This window comes from Bombus terrestris, chromosome 6, assembly GCF_910591885.1.
Source record: "Bombus terrestris chromosome 6, iyBomTerr1.2, whole genome shotgun sequence".
Lineage (NCBI taxonomy): Eukaryota > Metazoa > Arthropoda > Insecta > Hymenoptera > Apidae > Bombus > Bombus terrestris.
Window position 1 is genome coordinate 5380965 of NC_063274.1, and position 15077 is coordinate 5396041.

Consider the following 15077-nt stretch of genomic DNA (forward strand, 5'->3'; position numbering starts at 1 on the left):
ATCAATACGGTATACTTCTTGATTAACGATAATCCAGAATGCCTTTATTCTGTAACGACCGTTGTCCTATGGCATTGTCTCGAAACGTCAAATACATATGCGCGGTAACGTCTGCAGCTATGCGTCCCATAAAAGCATCAAAAGGTCTACAGGACCCCTATTGTGCGTGGAGATCCGTATGAAATAGGGGACAGCTGGGAGTAGACCGTTATTTAAACGTGCGCGCGCGCGCGCTGCCGAGCACGCGTCTATCCAAATTGGTTAGTGGAATTTAAATTTCTGATAAAAGACTCAGAAACTTTTATCGTATCATGTGTTCCGATAACTGCAACTGTAGGGATACAATCGAATTTTTACCAAGCAGATGTTGAATTTTGCGATCTCATTATATGTCATGCATACCAAATACTCCTGCAAATAGAGAATTTTTGTTTATGTATAAATATAAAAATCGTATATAATTTCATAATTTTTTTACGAAATTATAGAGTTTTAATAATATATATGTACATGTACTCAGATATAGGAAAATACTATTCTTTACATAAAATGTTAATATTTTATGATATAAAATTCTATCTATTAATTCCTGAAAGAGATTGTTCAATCTGTAAGAATTACTAAACATTCCTTTTTTACAAATAAATCTACATATAATTTAATGTACTTTCATTAGTTATATCTCTATTTAAAAACACAATATAATTAGATGTAAGTAATATTATACGTATTATTGATAAAACATTTAAGTCAGCGTATGATGTGCCAATTTATACCTTTGACAAGCCTTAAAAGGAATTAAATTCAGAATCGTATCGGTCATACCAGTATGCCGCGCCATCTACATATGAATATTATATCAGAAGATTCTTGATGTTTTTCACTAAAATTTAATGGTGAAAAATACCTTCCGTTCTCTAAGCACTTTAATCTCATTTTTGATTGGTGAAAAATAATCTGAGTCTTTTATGTTAACCAATCAAAGAAACGCTAGAATGGAATGCGGGAAGAAATCTTTGGTGTTTCAAGTGGAGGTGCCACTAACTCCACCTATCGATAGACAATTTCTTGTAATTGTGCTTTGCTGTGGCGTTGAACAAACTTTATTCGATTATAAATTGTGTCCCATTGCTTTAGCAGTAATTCAAAATGGTAATTAATTGATTTTCATCTTCCTTTAGTATATCGTAAAGTAATATTTTTGAAATATCGCCAGAAATCGAAATTATAATGAATTAACTTTCATTACCCGGTTTCGTATAGAGATATGACAAATGGCGCACGTGTATCAATAGATCTTTTTAATTATAAACTAAAAAAAATTATTTCTTAAAAATATTATAATACAATTTATAAAACAATTGTAACTTACAAACTTTTTATAGTTTATTATACTTTCAAGTGATTGAATAAATAATACTTCGCATTATTAGACGATAAATTAATGCAAAAAATATCATAAAGATGCGAAAAATATAATTAGAACGTGGCAACTTATATGACATAAAGAAATTAAAATATATGGAAAATGTTTGTTAATATTAGTAATAAAAATAGTTCTAAAAATTTAAATGGTCATTTGCAGGTTTCCTTGAATCCTGTCAGGATCCTCAAAAATGAAGCAGAAGAAGAGAAAGCAGAAATTGCCAGGCTAAGTTTGTTTGTAGGAGCAATAGCCATTGGCGACTTAGTAAAGTCTACACTTGGACCTAAAGGTATGGATAAGATATTGGTGGCTCATGGCCGATCTGCAGGACAAGTTCAAGTTACCAATGATGGTGCAACTATTCTCAAAAATGTTGGTGTGGATAATCCTGCTGCTAAAATCTTAGTAGATATGTCGCGTGTTCAAGATGATGAAGTTGGTGATGGTACCACTTCTGTAACTGTCCTTGGTTGGTATAATTATTTTAATTTCTTTAATATCATTAGTATATAACTTAGGAAAATTCTTTTATATTAAAAATAATATATAAAATCAATATAAAATTTTAGTATTATTTGTACTTAATATGCAGTGTTTAAAATAATCATTTCATATTTTAGCTGCTGAATTATTAAGAGAAGCAGAGAAATTAATAGATCAAAAAATTCATCCACAAACCATAATTTCTGGCTGGAGAAGTGCAACTAATGTAGCAAGAGAAGCTTTGAAAAATGCTGCAGCTGATAATTCTGCAGATCCTGAACGTTTTCGTGAAGATTTATTAAATATTGCCCGTACAACTCTGAGTTCAAAAATTCTGTCCCAACACAAGGAACATTTCAGCAAGCTTGCAGTAAATGCTGTGTTGCGTCTTAAAGGATCTGGCAATTTATCAGCTATTCAAATAATTAAGAAGCGTGGAGGAACTTTAGGTGATTCCTTCCTTGATGAGGGATTCTTACTAGACAAAAAACCTGGTGTACATCAGCCACAGAGAATAACTGATGCACGTATACTTATAGCGAATACTCCTATGGATACAGATAAAATCAAGGTAAAGAAGAAATATATGAATTTATAATAGTTCTATAAGTTCTATAGTAATTCAGCAATATTCATGTATATATTGGTTTACAGGTATTTGGTTCTAGAGTTAGAGTTGACTCAATGGCAAAAATTGCAGAATTAGAAGGAGCAGAGAAGGAAAAAATGAAGGTAACTATAAAGTGTAATTATATTACAATTAACAAAAAGAGCTATGTTTAATTATTTATAATCGCGTGTTTACAATTTAGGATAAAGTTGAGAAGATCATAAAACATGGCTGCAACGTTTTTGTTAATAGACAGTTGATTTATAATTACCCAGAACAATTATTCGCTGACGCTAATATTATGGCTATCGAGCATGCTGACTTTGATGGTATTGAACGACTTGCTCTTGTTACTGGTGGGGAAATTGTCAGTACCTTTGATCATCCTGACATGGTGAAACTTGGCAAATGTGATCTCATTGAACAGGTATGACTGAATAAATTGGAATTATGATTAGTGAATTAGCACTTTTAAAGATACATTAATTTTTTTAGATAATGTTGGGTGAAGACACTTTATTACGATTTTCTGGAGTTCCTTTAGGAGAAGCTTGTACAGTAATTATTAGAGGTGCAACCCAGCAAATTCTTGATGAAGCTGAGAGATCTTTGCATGATGCGCTTTGCGTATTATCAGCTACAGTACGTGAATCGAGAATTGTTTATGGAGGAGGATGTAGTGAGATGATAATGGCTTGTGCCGTAATGAACGCAGCTACTTCTACTCCTGGAAAAGAAGCAGTTGCAATGGAATCTTTTGCTCGTGCATTGCAACAATTGCCCACTGTTATTGCCGACAATGCTGGTTACGATTCAGCTCAACTAGTTAGTGAATTGAGAGCTGCACATAATTCTGGCGCAAATACCATGGGCCTCGGTATGTTTATTTTGATATAATAAATATAATTTACAGTTGTTATTGTTATAAATAGCAATAATAGATTATTAATTATTTTGACTTATCTCTTATTAATAGATATGGAGCAAGGAAAAGTAGGCTGTATGAAACAATTAGGAATAACTGAATCTTGGGCTGTGAAGAGGCAAGTTTTAGTTAGTGCAGCAGAAGCAGCCGAAATGATTTTACGTGTAGATGATATTTTACGGGCTGCACCCAGAAAGCGCGTCAAGGATCGCGGACGTTGTTAATTAAACCAGATACTCGTTCACTGCTTTATCTGCACTGCTTTTTTCGTAACACGAATTATAATTAAATAATAAACAATTCAGCTTCGTCCCTTTTGTTAATAAATATTGACACTAATTAATACCAACATATTTCTTTAATGCTATGGTATGTAATACTATTTTACGTTATAAATTTTACATCACTGTTCGAAACAGAAATAAGAGAAGGGTTTATAAGAAAATCGGACATTTTGCGATCATCATTTTTTATAACAATACAATAGTTTTAACATCAATAAATGCTTAATACCCTAAAATTGTATATTTTCCTTACTAAAGCTTTGTATTAGCAACATCTATACAAAATTATAAATTTGAATAGAAAATTATTATAAATTCGTACAATTGTAAGGAATACTATTATGTACATCAAGTCAACCTAACTCGTATTTTTAAATCTTGAACTGATATTATATTCGTTTACATTGACCAATATACGATATATATTAAAAGATGAGATATGTTTATGAATATAAATTTAAATTTATGAACTTAAGTGAACTTAAAATTATAAGCCAATTTTTTAGCCAAACTAACTAACAAGTCATATATATTCTACATTTAAATGTGACAAAAATAATTTGTTGCTTTAGTATGCAAATCGTAATTTTGGATCATAACCGAGTTTATCAAGGTTAGGATTACAAGCAAAATTAATCATTGGAGGTGGACCACACATAAGTACTATTGTATCAGGTGATGGAGGGAATAAATGATCCTTGATCATATCCGCATTTATAAATCCAGTACTGTACGGCCAATTTTCACTACTAGTATCTATCGTATACCAGAGTTTCAATTTGTTAGGATGATTCTTCGCAATATCATCTAATTCATCTCGAAGTAATATATCTTTTTCTGTTTGATTGGCAAAAAGTAGTGAAGCTTGAGTTTCATCTGTAGAATCCTTTATTATAGCACGAATTAATTGTAGCATTGGTGTGATTCCTGTCCCACCAGCTAACATTACAATCTGCAACAACATACAAATTTATTTATTTCTTAAAGTTTACAAAGAGAAAATATAATTGCATAAATTAAATACATGTACCTTTTTAACATTATATTCCACAGGTGGATCTTTTCTCAAAATTTTTATAGAAAATTTTCCATGGCCTTTATAAACAAGCCGACCAGAAGGTCCTCTAAAATCAACTGTCTCCCCAATTTTTAAGTTTTCTAAGTATTGAGACATTTTTCCTCCTTCAGGGAATTTTGGATGTACATTTTTAAAATATACCTAAATATATAATTTTATTCATGACTCTCATATTAAACTACATAAATCATATTTTATTCATTTTATTATTTACCTTAATAACAAGATCTACATAACCATGGTCATCATCACTTGATACAGGTGTATAAGAGCGTATAACGACTTCATCCCCAATCTTCACTGTTAAATGAACATGTTGACCGATTGGTAATCCTAATATATGATCGGAAGTTGGCAATGCAAATCTGAATTTTCTTGTATCATGACTTAATATGTCTTTTTTTATTAATGGTAAACTATATTTAACAACTGGTTCAACCAGTAAAATTGGAGATTTCTTTTTCTTATCACTTCTCCAACTGTTGTAAAATTTCACTGCTAATCCTATTACAGCTATGGTTCCTACAGCAGCCAGTACTGATACAAACTAAAACAAAAAAAGGAAAATATAGAAATTACAAATTTAAAAATGAAGTTTATAAAATAAACATATTCATTGTATTTAAAATTTTGATCAAATTTGCAAGCATTTTGAAGATTACTAAAGAGTTATATGTAATACTTAAGTACTGATTTTTAATACACAAAACTAATTTGAAAAATATGATATCAATTCAAAAGATATTATCAACAAAGTAGATGAGAATACTCAAAACGTGACAATCTATTGAATGTCATCTGCATATATAGAAATACATTAAATCATGAACTTTATAGATTCTTCTTACAACAATAAATGCTTAGAATCTTCAGCTTTTAAACAATTTAATTTACTGTAGTACATAACATGTCATCACACAAACATTCTTACAATTTCTTTTACAATTAAATTACACTTTTTATCCATTTATTGAAAAGGACAAACCTATTACCTACAATGAAACAATAATAAACTAATATACGAGAAATTGATTGCTTGAGTTATACAAAAACACAATGCCAACCAGTTACATGCATTGCGGCTTATTAATTTTTTTCGAAATTTTCGATTAATAAAAATAATACGGTTTCAGAGAACTTATATTTTTTATTCAAACTACTTACCAGTGATCGTAAGTTTGACATCGTAAATTAAATCACACGTGGTTAGAATCTCAGTAAAAAAATGTTGAAAATGAGGCTAAGGTCGTAATCACAAGAGGAGATAGAAAAGGTAAACAAAAAAGGAATCCGTAAGATTCACAAGTGCTAATGCTTTGATAGCACACTTATTGAGAAAGAGTACGGAAATGTCTACAGTTCGTTACTAGTTTTGAAAGTTTTTCATGCACACACTTCGAGAAATTGCCGGCTTCTACATGGGGTCAGACACAGGACGCTACCCTTTAAAATAGATCTTACTTCCCTCGATCTAAGAACAGTTCTACTATTCCAGTATATTTATAGCTATATTACCGAAGGTATTACAAACGTAGAGTAAATGTGGCTTTATATATTGTAATATGTTGTATATTGTTAAATATTGGGTAACGCATCAAAAGAGGATTGTCATAATTATCATAACTGCTATAAAGTATATAACATAACACTACAATTTTTCTACATAATTTTATATATATATATGTACATATAATAACAGTATTAATATAATAATATTAGACAAATGGAAGCATTTTTATCAAAGGGAAAGTTTTTTAATCAATCAACTAACCTTAGTGAATAATGTATGTATACATATATTACGAAGAGCTTAATAAAGATATATATTCATATATGTAAGTATATTCATAAGATTCATTGAAGTGACAAATAATAAGAATCTAAGGAGTAGATTTGTATTAATTTAAATTTAACAATGTTTTGTATTGCTTCAAATTGTCGAATTTATAAATCTGATTAGATGATCAAAAATTTAAATAATAGCAAGCACTTACGTACTCGTTCACTTTATCTGTCTAAATATAATCGTTTAATTACATAATTTGATAATGAACAAATTTAATTTTCGATTAAGTTCAAACTAAAAAGAAACCATTATATTTAAATAAATATTTTATATTATACGTTTATGTATAAACAAATAATAAAAAAATTTTATTAAATGCCATATACGCACGTTAAATCCATTTGATGCAAAACTCACTTCATTCGGCATAATTACGATAATTGTATTATTTACTATATATTCACAAGGAACGTATCACCTTATAACTATTATATCATTCAATTCAGTTTATTTATAAATGTCGTTTGCAAATTAAACTATAAACGGTACTTATTCTAAAAGAATTCCATGAACAATATTATAATCATCGGCTCAACTGGATGATCGTACAATTTTTACAACTACAATCATATTTACTGAATGATGAAACAATCTTGATTCAAGGTCGCTGCTTACTGATAATATGTTTTTAGATATTCTTTTTATAGCGTAAAAACTTGTAAAGCGTTTAAGATAGAGATGTTGAAAAATAACTTAACTAATTTTATATTACTTTCAAGTAATTTGAACAATAATGGCACTACTCGTTAAAAAAAAATTATAAAATGAATGATATTTCGCTTATAATATCATGTCCTTTTAACAATTATCTCAAAAGTACAAAATATATGTATATAATAATTTTTCAATGTCATCTTATAATAAATAGGTATAAATGTATAAATGAATAAATGTATCTTTATATAACTACACATGTATACAATACAACAAGCATATAACACAAATACAGTATAGAACAACATAACAATAAATTATATTCATGTACATATAGTTTTCCTATAAATACTACATCTATTGAGAGTTATAAATGAGAATAAATTGAAAAGGTAAAAACATTGTCATTATCTTAAAATAATCCAAAAATATATCTGCTTAACAAAAATAAGACCTCGAGTTTGTTATCCGGGCTAGCCATTTATATCACTCAATCGATCTCGCGACTTTACAATATTAGTATATAATGTAAAAACTGTGATGAAATTAAAGATAATCAACTTTACTTCATTAAAAATAATAAAGAAATAACATATTCTGTAGTAAAATATTTTTTATGTTGTTTCATAATGCGATATACAAATTTGAATAATATTAATATATTTATGTTAGTAGCGACATCTTAGAAATCGTTATAACTTATAGGTTAGTTGACGATAGAGGTTAGGTGATATATCAAACGTTGATGTAAACAGATAACCGAATTTGTAATATAATCGTATAGTTTCAAGATCACGTTTTGTCTCGTGATTTTTGACGTACTTAATTATATATCCCAATGACAGCTTTACATCGTGCGTTATATACATGGTTTAATCTTTTGATTTTTCTGATTCTGCTTGTCTTGAGGCTCGATCAGAGGACACAATGGAATTGGTTTATTGTTTTTATTCCACTGTGGTTGTTTGATCTCATAGTTTCGGTTAATATTATTATTAATATCATTACTCTTTTTAAAAATGGACGTATTGATCATTTACCCCGGGAAGTAAGTTTTTTTCATCAAAAACTATTACTCGCATATAAATTGTAAATATTACTAATTAATTTGTTAATAAGAAGATTGCAAAAATTTTCACTTTAATTTGTAGTATACTATTCCCTTAATTATATGAATAAATAAAAAATTTATTGTCCATTCTACTGCTAATAAGAATTTTGTTAAAAAGAAAACTTAATTTGTTATGTATTGAGTGACAAATTATATGTAACATTCATTATTAATTATATGTAACATTCATTCATTGAAATTCTTGAAAATATAATATTTCATACAAAAAGTTAAGCTTATGAATTTGATATAAACATGTAATGTGATAAAATTGGGTACTCATTATATTTTATGAATGCTGAAAATATCTTCTTTTCAGATGTGGTATACATCAGTTATGCTCATGAAAATAAGTGCCCAAATTTTAATATGTTTGAAATTAGAAGCACCACATTGGTTTTTACCAGCAAAACTTGTTTTGGGACCATTTTGGATTCTTCTTCCAGCATTGGCAGTTGATGTCTTTATAAATTTGATGCATCATTATCGATATTAACAATGACCAAATCACAGCCGATTCAGAAATATTACAATAAATGTATGTAATATCTACCATGTTTTATATGAATACAGTTTGTATAAATTAACTTTAATTATTATTGATATAATTATTATCAATGCCGTCAAAATTATGTTGATTTCAATTATAAACAATGGCTATATTTTTTGTATATTTCAGGATCACTTTTTTAACTTAAAAACATTTTGAAAAAGAGTAGTAATTTATTATTTATTTTCATCTCATATGTATATGTTATATAATGATTAATTAATAGGTACAATGTGTGTAAATACTTTTCTGACATTAGATTTTATTTTACATACCAGTCTTTTTTGGATAGTAAAAGTGACAAAGTATATAGTGCATGTTTAGATAGTATGGTAGTCACAAGATGCCACTCTAGTTTACTATAAATACTCTATTGCACAAGGATGAATAGGACAAAGATATAAATAAGTAACTCTACCTCGGATCCATTATTGAAGCTTTTCTCATTAGTTCATAAGACTGTCATCTCTTACAAACAATAAAGTGACTGTAATATTTTTTAGTATATTTATTAATATATAAAATAAATAATAGTGAAACATTAGAAAGAATTTATGTACTTACCTTTACTGTTATGCAACATGGTTCATTGACAAATGTCTTTTGCTTGCATTGTGCATATGATAATTATTCCAGCAACCATCTGTTACATTTAAAGTCCTACATCATTGAAATTCTTTCAATGAAAATGATTAGTGGAATTGGAATGTAATTGTTAGTAGAACACAGTACGAATGATACAAAACATTTTGCTAGTTTAGTTGATAGTAGAACAAATTCTGTAACAGTGTTTATACATTTTTACTATGAATTTTTTAATCTAAGTATTCCTTTTGTGTGAATAGAACTTATGAATTCATAAAGTGAATAAATCAACAATTTTATAGTGATCTACTGAGCTGGATATAAGTAACATGCAGCAGGTAGAATGACCAGATCTGTTTTTACTATGTTACATTAAATATCTATATAGTTTATAATAATTAAAAAATTAACAATAAATTTTGCAAAAACTAAGATTAATACTATAAATTAAGCTATCTAAATATTAAATATAAAAATACTAAATATTACAAATTATCATATATACAAGTTTATAATTTGAACTCATTATTTATTAATATTTAAATAAATAAATATATACTCTATCCAATCATATTTATTATTTTTATTGCAATTCTATTTTACAGATGAACGTGATTTATTTTATATTTCTATGTTTATTATTATCATTAACGAAAAGTGGAGCTAATGAAGATCAAGTTACAGTGACAAAAGTTCCAGCAGGTCATATAGCTGAACTTCCATGTTTGAGCAGTGATGATCATCATCGTTTTATGTTTTGGCACCTTACTGGTAATAATCGCATTATTGGGCCTGGAAATTTAATGGATGAAAACAAATATAATTATGAAGTGTTAACAGGAAAGCTTTTCATAAGAGTAAGTAATTATTGTAAATATTCCTCTTACAACTTTTAGGTATTTTATCTTAAGAAATTATATCTTTTATTAGAGTGTATCAACAGCTGAGTCTGGTTTCTATAAGTGCTTTTCCAAAGGTATATCAGATCGTTCTAATATCACTAGTAATACTATTGAATTAATAGTTAAGAAAGATTGGGAAGATCTTTGGGAAAACGATTTTGAGGTATGTTAAAATACGTTATATCTTCAATAAATATATCTTTCCTATTTGTTTTCAATACTCTCTTTCTTATAGACAAATTTATTACGGGGTATGGCTGCTGTTATGGTAATAGTTGTTGCTATAGCTATTGTTCTTTTCATTATCACAACAAAAAGGAGACACAATCGCAATTTTTTTGGTAAATATTATAAATTGATATGTAAAACAAAATATCATATTTTTATGTTTAATTAATGTGAATTATTTCAGATTTGGAAGAATCAAGAGAAAATTCTCCTGCAAAATATACGCCAAATATCTATACTGTTCCTCCACCATCTATGTCTATACCAACAATTGATGAAGGTGGTATTGATAATGAAGCTCTTGACATTGATTTCCCAAGAGTCTTTAATCAAATGCAGAAATAATGAATAATTTTGTAATATATTCAAAGAAATTTTGTTTCATGGTGAATGCAATATAAAGACATACACACATACATACATAGCCATATTCAAATTTATATACATATACATTGATTTAGGAATTGTGCCATGAAGACACAAAATACATAATCATTTCATAAGTAAAAAAATAGTTTTAATAAATGTTTTGTAGATGAGAATTCTCTTGCAACATATTGTATATATATTTCTGTATATAAATAATGATTAAGTAGTTTAATTATATGTTTGAGAATTTGCAGCTGTTCCATGAGTAGTGTTCAACATACTATCATTCGTTACATCTTCTTCATCTTCTTCTTCTTCCTCTTCTTCAGGTTCCACTTCAGTTTCTAATAATCTTATTTTCCTATTGTTTTCACTTAAAACAGCGGCCACTTTTCGCGCACCACTGACTGCTATTTTTTTAGCAGTTATACCTTGAAAAGGTCGTGGCCAACTGTTACCTAAAAGATCTGTTAAACTAATTGCATTCTTATCTTGATTTTCAAAAATTCGGACGTTATTCAATGGCAATTGTACAAGATACGATGCATGTGTATGTTTGTTAAGTAGCAGTAAACTGAGATGTTCGTTAGAGTAAAATTGTAAATCAACTACAGTACAGTCTATGTATGTTTTGGAATGAGATTCTGTAAAAAACAAACGTTATGTTACTTTAAAGAATCAAATTATTAAATATATTTATAGTAAAATAACAAACCTGATTTATAATCTGTATCTATAGTACTTAATTTAAACCTAAGAGAAATAGGTTCTATGCATGAACACTCGACTTTAAACAGTCGTAATATTTGATGGTCAGCATCACATGTAGCTACTAGCAAACTATCATTGTTTGTTACAACTTGCGATGATGTAAATCCTATAGACGGCGACAAAGCAATATTTGATATGGTAAAATGTTCAATTAATCCTTGGTAAGACTCACGAAAAACATTATGTATAGCAGTAATTAATTTCGCATGAGACTGTAATAAGGAATAATTAAGGTCTTGTTTCACAATAAGAGGATGATCACGAAGACAATGATTTTCATCGAGCATAGTAGCCCATTCGCTTCCTTCATGAGTTAGACAAGTTTGTAAATTCTCCCGTCGCAAGTATTGACCTAACTTTTCTAAATTCACCCCTTTTCTTCCTCCAACACCAGATTCAGTCATATCAAAACCGCGCAAAAATTCGGCGATAAATGTTAACTCTTGTTGACTGACACGACTTACTTCAGATGGTATTCTTTCATCTGACAGCCTTAAAATTGCAACGTATAACCACCTTAAAATAAAAATATAAAATAGGAGAAATAGAAATAGAAATAGTAGAAATATTGGATAATAATTTTATTTTTAAACGTACCGGAAAAACGCTTTATAGTCACGCATGCTATGATCTATCACTTGTTGAATTTCAGAAGATTTTGCTAAAAAAGCTTCTGATGCATGAAGAGCATTAGTTATAATAGTTTCATCAGTAAGTCCTAGTAATTCATACGAGCCACCTAATCTGACCATTCCTCTCATTTCAGCTAATTGGTATACGAGGGCCATCCCAACGCTAGTTAAATTTTTTAAGACTAATTTCTACAAAATAGGAATGGATTGTTGTGATGTAGATAAATTAAAGAAATTATCACCAAATATTACCATCGTACCTGTATATTACTATAACACATTTCAATGCTATGTCCTAATTTTTTTAAACCCTTTTCAGTCAAATCACGCAGCAAGAAATTCTCTAAGTTTTGGGTAGGTATACCAATCATTAACAGTTCTAAAAAGTCCGCAGCAACTCCACCAGGTGGATTTGTTTCTGCATATCGTGCAAGTTTTTCATCCATTTCCAAAAGAATTGTCTCCCATGCTTCAGATATTGCCATTAACGTACGTGAAAGATAATCCATCAAGTATTCGATATTAGCTTGAGCTTGTGCTACCTCAAATTTAGATAACAAATTTATAGAAATTTAATATTATTTTAAAATAAACTTTTAAAATATATTAAGCAAAAAACCTTTAAAAAAGCTGTGTCTTGTTCCAACAGTGGACACCATAATCTACTTGCTTTGATGCCAATATTATCCTTCCATGTAATCCACATTGATTTGCCAAATCCACCACTAATTTCTAATATTTGACCATGACCAACAGAAATTGTACCACAATAGAACATTCCAAATATATACATTGCGACATTTCCATCATCTAAGCCAAGCTACAGCATATACAATTATCTATAGATGATCACAATGTTAATATTCCAAAACATACATGATATTTAAACTTACAAAAAGTATATCTAAAGTTTGAGATAAAACTTCCTTGCGTTCTGATTCTTGACCAAAACCTCTATTTAAACTAGGTAAAGGTGGCAGATATTCTCCAGTCGGTAGCATATTTGCTTTGCTACCGTTTAACAAAGTATCACTTTCTAAATTTGCTAATGGTAACCATGTCATACACGTAATTGCATTGTGCAACATTAACTTTGTTCTATGTATAATATTTTTATTCTCAATATCTACAAGACACACTAATTTAGAGACTTCATAACAAATCGCTAGAAGTTTTCCATCTGGTCTCCATGCTAAATTCGTTATAGTATCAGATTCCTCTTGAGGACTCAACAACCATACTCTTTGCCATGTTAATCTATGTAACGTAACTTCTCCTATAAAAATCATTTTAATAAAGATAACATTATTTATTACATTTATGATATTCAAGAATTCCTACTATTATAAATAAAACTGATATTGTGATGAATCAAACTCTGATAATATTTATTAAAAAATTAATAATATGTTTTTATTAACTTATGTATAAATAATTAATATCAACTATAAAGTGTTATAGAAATTTAAACAACCGAAAAACTTCAACTTTTTATTTACTAAATGAAAAATCTAACCTTTCACATTTGCGATTGCTAAGAGATCCATTTTTGGAGACCATTGCATCCGTGTTACTTCAACTAGAAGTTGTCTTTCTTCTAATTGTCTCATACTACCTGCCATTTTTGTAATATTGATCAGAATTTAACTTTCAACAACATTCTGTCGAACTATTAGAAACCGCAACTTTGAGGTTATGTTTGCCATCGGTATATTTTGTTTATAAATAACACAACATTGCATATATATACATAAAAGTACGAAAACCAGTTTTTCTACATACATCTAGAATCGAAAGCCAAGACAAAGTGTTCAAACCAATCACATACAGTACATGCATATATTTATTAACATTTATAGAAAGACAAACTTTTATATACAGTTTCAAAATTTTTGCGTTTGTCATATTTCAGCAAAATGTAATTATGAATGAAGTATAAACTTTACACAATGTCTCTTTTAATGTAATACTAGATACTATCAGATAATATATACATATAATCTGATACAATTAAGATAAAATGCTATTATGCTATACATATCGCAGTGTTATGAGTCATGAGTCAGGTAGCTTCTTAATATCATATTTTACTTGAAAATGTTACAATCGGGATGTATTAATTTCATGTAGGTTCGTGTATGAAAAATTCCTGAATGAGCGTAACAGAAATGCGACAGTTAAACAAATTGTCTAAATGCTGCCAAAAGCAATTCAGCGAATGTCGAAGGTGGAGAACTAAAATTAAAAATAAACACCGTTACTGACTTTTTAGCATGCGCACGAGCTGCCGGACATTACAGACAAATATTTCGCGCCTAAACAAATTTCCGATAGAAATATCATTTCGAGTTTCATGCGCTAACAATAAATTGTTATGATACGTACGGCCGTACTAAGTCTAACCGAAATGGGATACGTGAATTGCGTGATGCGTCTTCTCTTTAGGAATGAGGTCATTGAAGTTCGGCACAAAATTGGAGTAAACCAGATTTTCACACTATCGCATTTTCAGAATGTGAACTCTGAATTTTAAAATCTAGATGATAATTAATATTATAAAATAAAATTTTGCATTAGAAATTTTCTTTATATTTTTATCCATTTCTTTAAATATTGATTTTTA

General features: G+C 28.9%; 4 protein-coding genes across 7 annotated transcripts; 2 read left to right on the forward strand and 2 right to left on the reverse strand.

Annotated features, from left to right (window-relative positions):
• Window positions 1-1020: 1020 nt before the first annotated feature.
• Window positions 1021-3964, forward strand: LOC100649498 (T-complex protein 1 subunit beta). The gene is made up of 7 exons (XM_003395909.4): window positions 1021-1152; window positions 1586-1895; window positions 2047-2480; window positions 2564-2641; window positions 2722-2946; window positions 3015-3396; window positions 3496-3964. Exons 1-7 carry the CDS (start codon window positions 1150-1152, stop codon window positions 3666-3668), a joined length of 1605 nt encoding a protein of 534 aa, XP_003395957.1. The 5' UTR covers window positions 1021-1149; the 3' UTR covers window positions 3669-3964.
• Window positions 3897-7274, reverse strand: LOC100649622 (NADH-cytochrome b5 reductase 3). Of its 3 annotated transcripts, none has more exons than XM_048406969.1 (4): window positions 7010-7274; window positions 5021-5353; window positions 4759-4947; window positions 3897-4680 (listed from the first exon to the last, which is right to left on the reverse strand). In XM_048406969.1, exons 1-4 carry the CDS (start codon window positions 7019-7021, stop codon window positions 4297-4299), a joined length of 918 nt encoding a protein of 305 aa, XP_048262926.1. In that variant the 5' UTR covers window positions 7022-7274; the 3' UTR covers window positions 3897-4296. The 3 variants fall into 3 exon arrangements, with proteins under 3 accessions (XP_048262926.1, XP_012164554.1, XP_048262925.1); XM_012309164.3 differs by having other exon boundaries at window positions 6983-7272; XM_048406968.1 differs by lacking the exon at window positions 7010-7274 and adding an exon at window positions 5971-6289.
• Window positions 7275-8819: 1545 nt separating this feature from the next.
• On the forward strand, window positions 8820-11288 carry LOC100649730. Of its 2 annotated transcripts, none has more exons than XM_048406970.1 (5): window positions 8820-8955; window positions 10158-10409; window positions 10483-10617; window positions 10690-10795; window positions 10867-11288. In XM_048406970.1, the coding sequence occupies exons 2-5, from the start codon at window positions 10158-10160 to the stop codon at window positions 11025-11027; spliced, it is 654 nt and encodes a 217-aa protein (XP_048262927.1). In that variant the 5' UTR covers window positions 8820-8955; the 3' UTR covers window positions 11028-11288. The 2 variants fall into 2 exon arrangements, with proteins under 2 accessions (XP_048262927.1, XP_012164559.1); XM_012309169.3 differs by lacking the exon at window positions 8820-8955 and adding an exon at window positions 9123-9890.
• LOC100649293 (anaphase-promoting complex subunit 4) lies at window positions 11101-14723 on the reverse strand. The gene is made up of 7 exons (XM_003395907.4): window positions 13971-14723; window positions 13348-13730; window positions 13074-13274; window positions 12715-12996; window positions 12420-12643; window positions 11767-12338; window positions 11101-11695 (listed from the first exon to the last, which is right to left on the reverse strand). The coding sequence occupies exons 1-7, from the start codon at window positions 14074-14076 to the stop codon at window positions 11280-11282; spliced, it is 2184 nt and encodes a 727-aa protein (XP_003395955.1). The 5' UTR covers window positions 14077-14723; the 3' UTR covers window positions 11101-11279.
• Between the last annotated feature and the right edge of the window lie 354 nt (window positions 14724-15077).

Bases quoted from the DNA above. Each gene is read 5' to 3' on its own strand.
- LOC100649498 (XM_003395909.4), top strand. The intron at 2,642-2,721 runs GTAACTATAAAG...TTTACAATTTAG, and splicing joins CAGAGAAGGAAAAAATGAAG to GATAAAGTTGAGAAGATCAT. The intron at 3,397-3,495 runs GTATGTTTATTT...TCTTATTAATAG, and splicing joins CGCAAATACCATGGGCCTCG to ATATGGAGCAAGGAAAAGTA.
- LOC100649622 (XM_012309164.3), bottom strand. From the start codon at position 7,021: ATGCCGAATGAAGTGAGTTTTGCATCAAATGGATTTAAC. The intron at 5,354-6,982 runs GTGCGTATATGG...TTTTTGTTTTAG, and splicing joins TTGCATCAAATGGATTTAAC to TTTGTATCAGTACTGGCTGC. The intron at 4,948-5,020 runs GTAAATAATAAA...TTATATATTTAG, and splicing joins ATGTAGATCTTGTTATTAAG to GTATATTTTAAAAATGTACA.
- LOC100649730 (XM_012309169.3), top strand. The intron at 10,410-10,482 runs GTAAGTAATTAT...ATCTTTTATTAG, and splicing joins CAGGAAAGCTTTTCATAAGA to AGTGTATCAACAGCTGAGTC. The intron at 10,796-10,866 runs GTAAATATTATA...GAATTATTTCAG, and splicing joins ACACAATCGCAATTTTTTTG to ATTTGGAAGAATCAAGAGAA.
- LOC100649293 (XM_003395907.4), bottom strand. From the start codon at position 14,076: ATGGCAGGTAGTATGAGACAATTAGAAGAAAGACAACTTCTAGTTGAA. The intron at 13,731-13,970 runs GTTAGATTTTTC...TGATTTTTATAG, and splicing joins AGCAATCGCAAATGTGAAAG to GAGAAGTTACGTTACATAGA. The intron at 12,339-12,419 runs GTACGTTTAAAA...TTTTATTTTAAG, and splicing joins GACTATAAAGCGTTTTTCCG to GTGGTTATACGTTGCAATTT.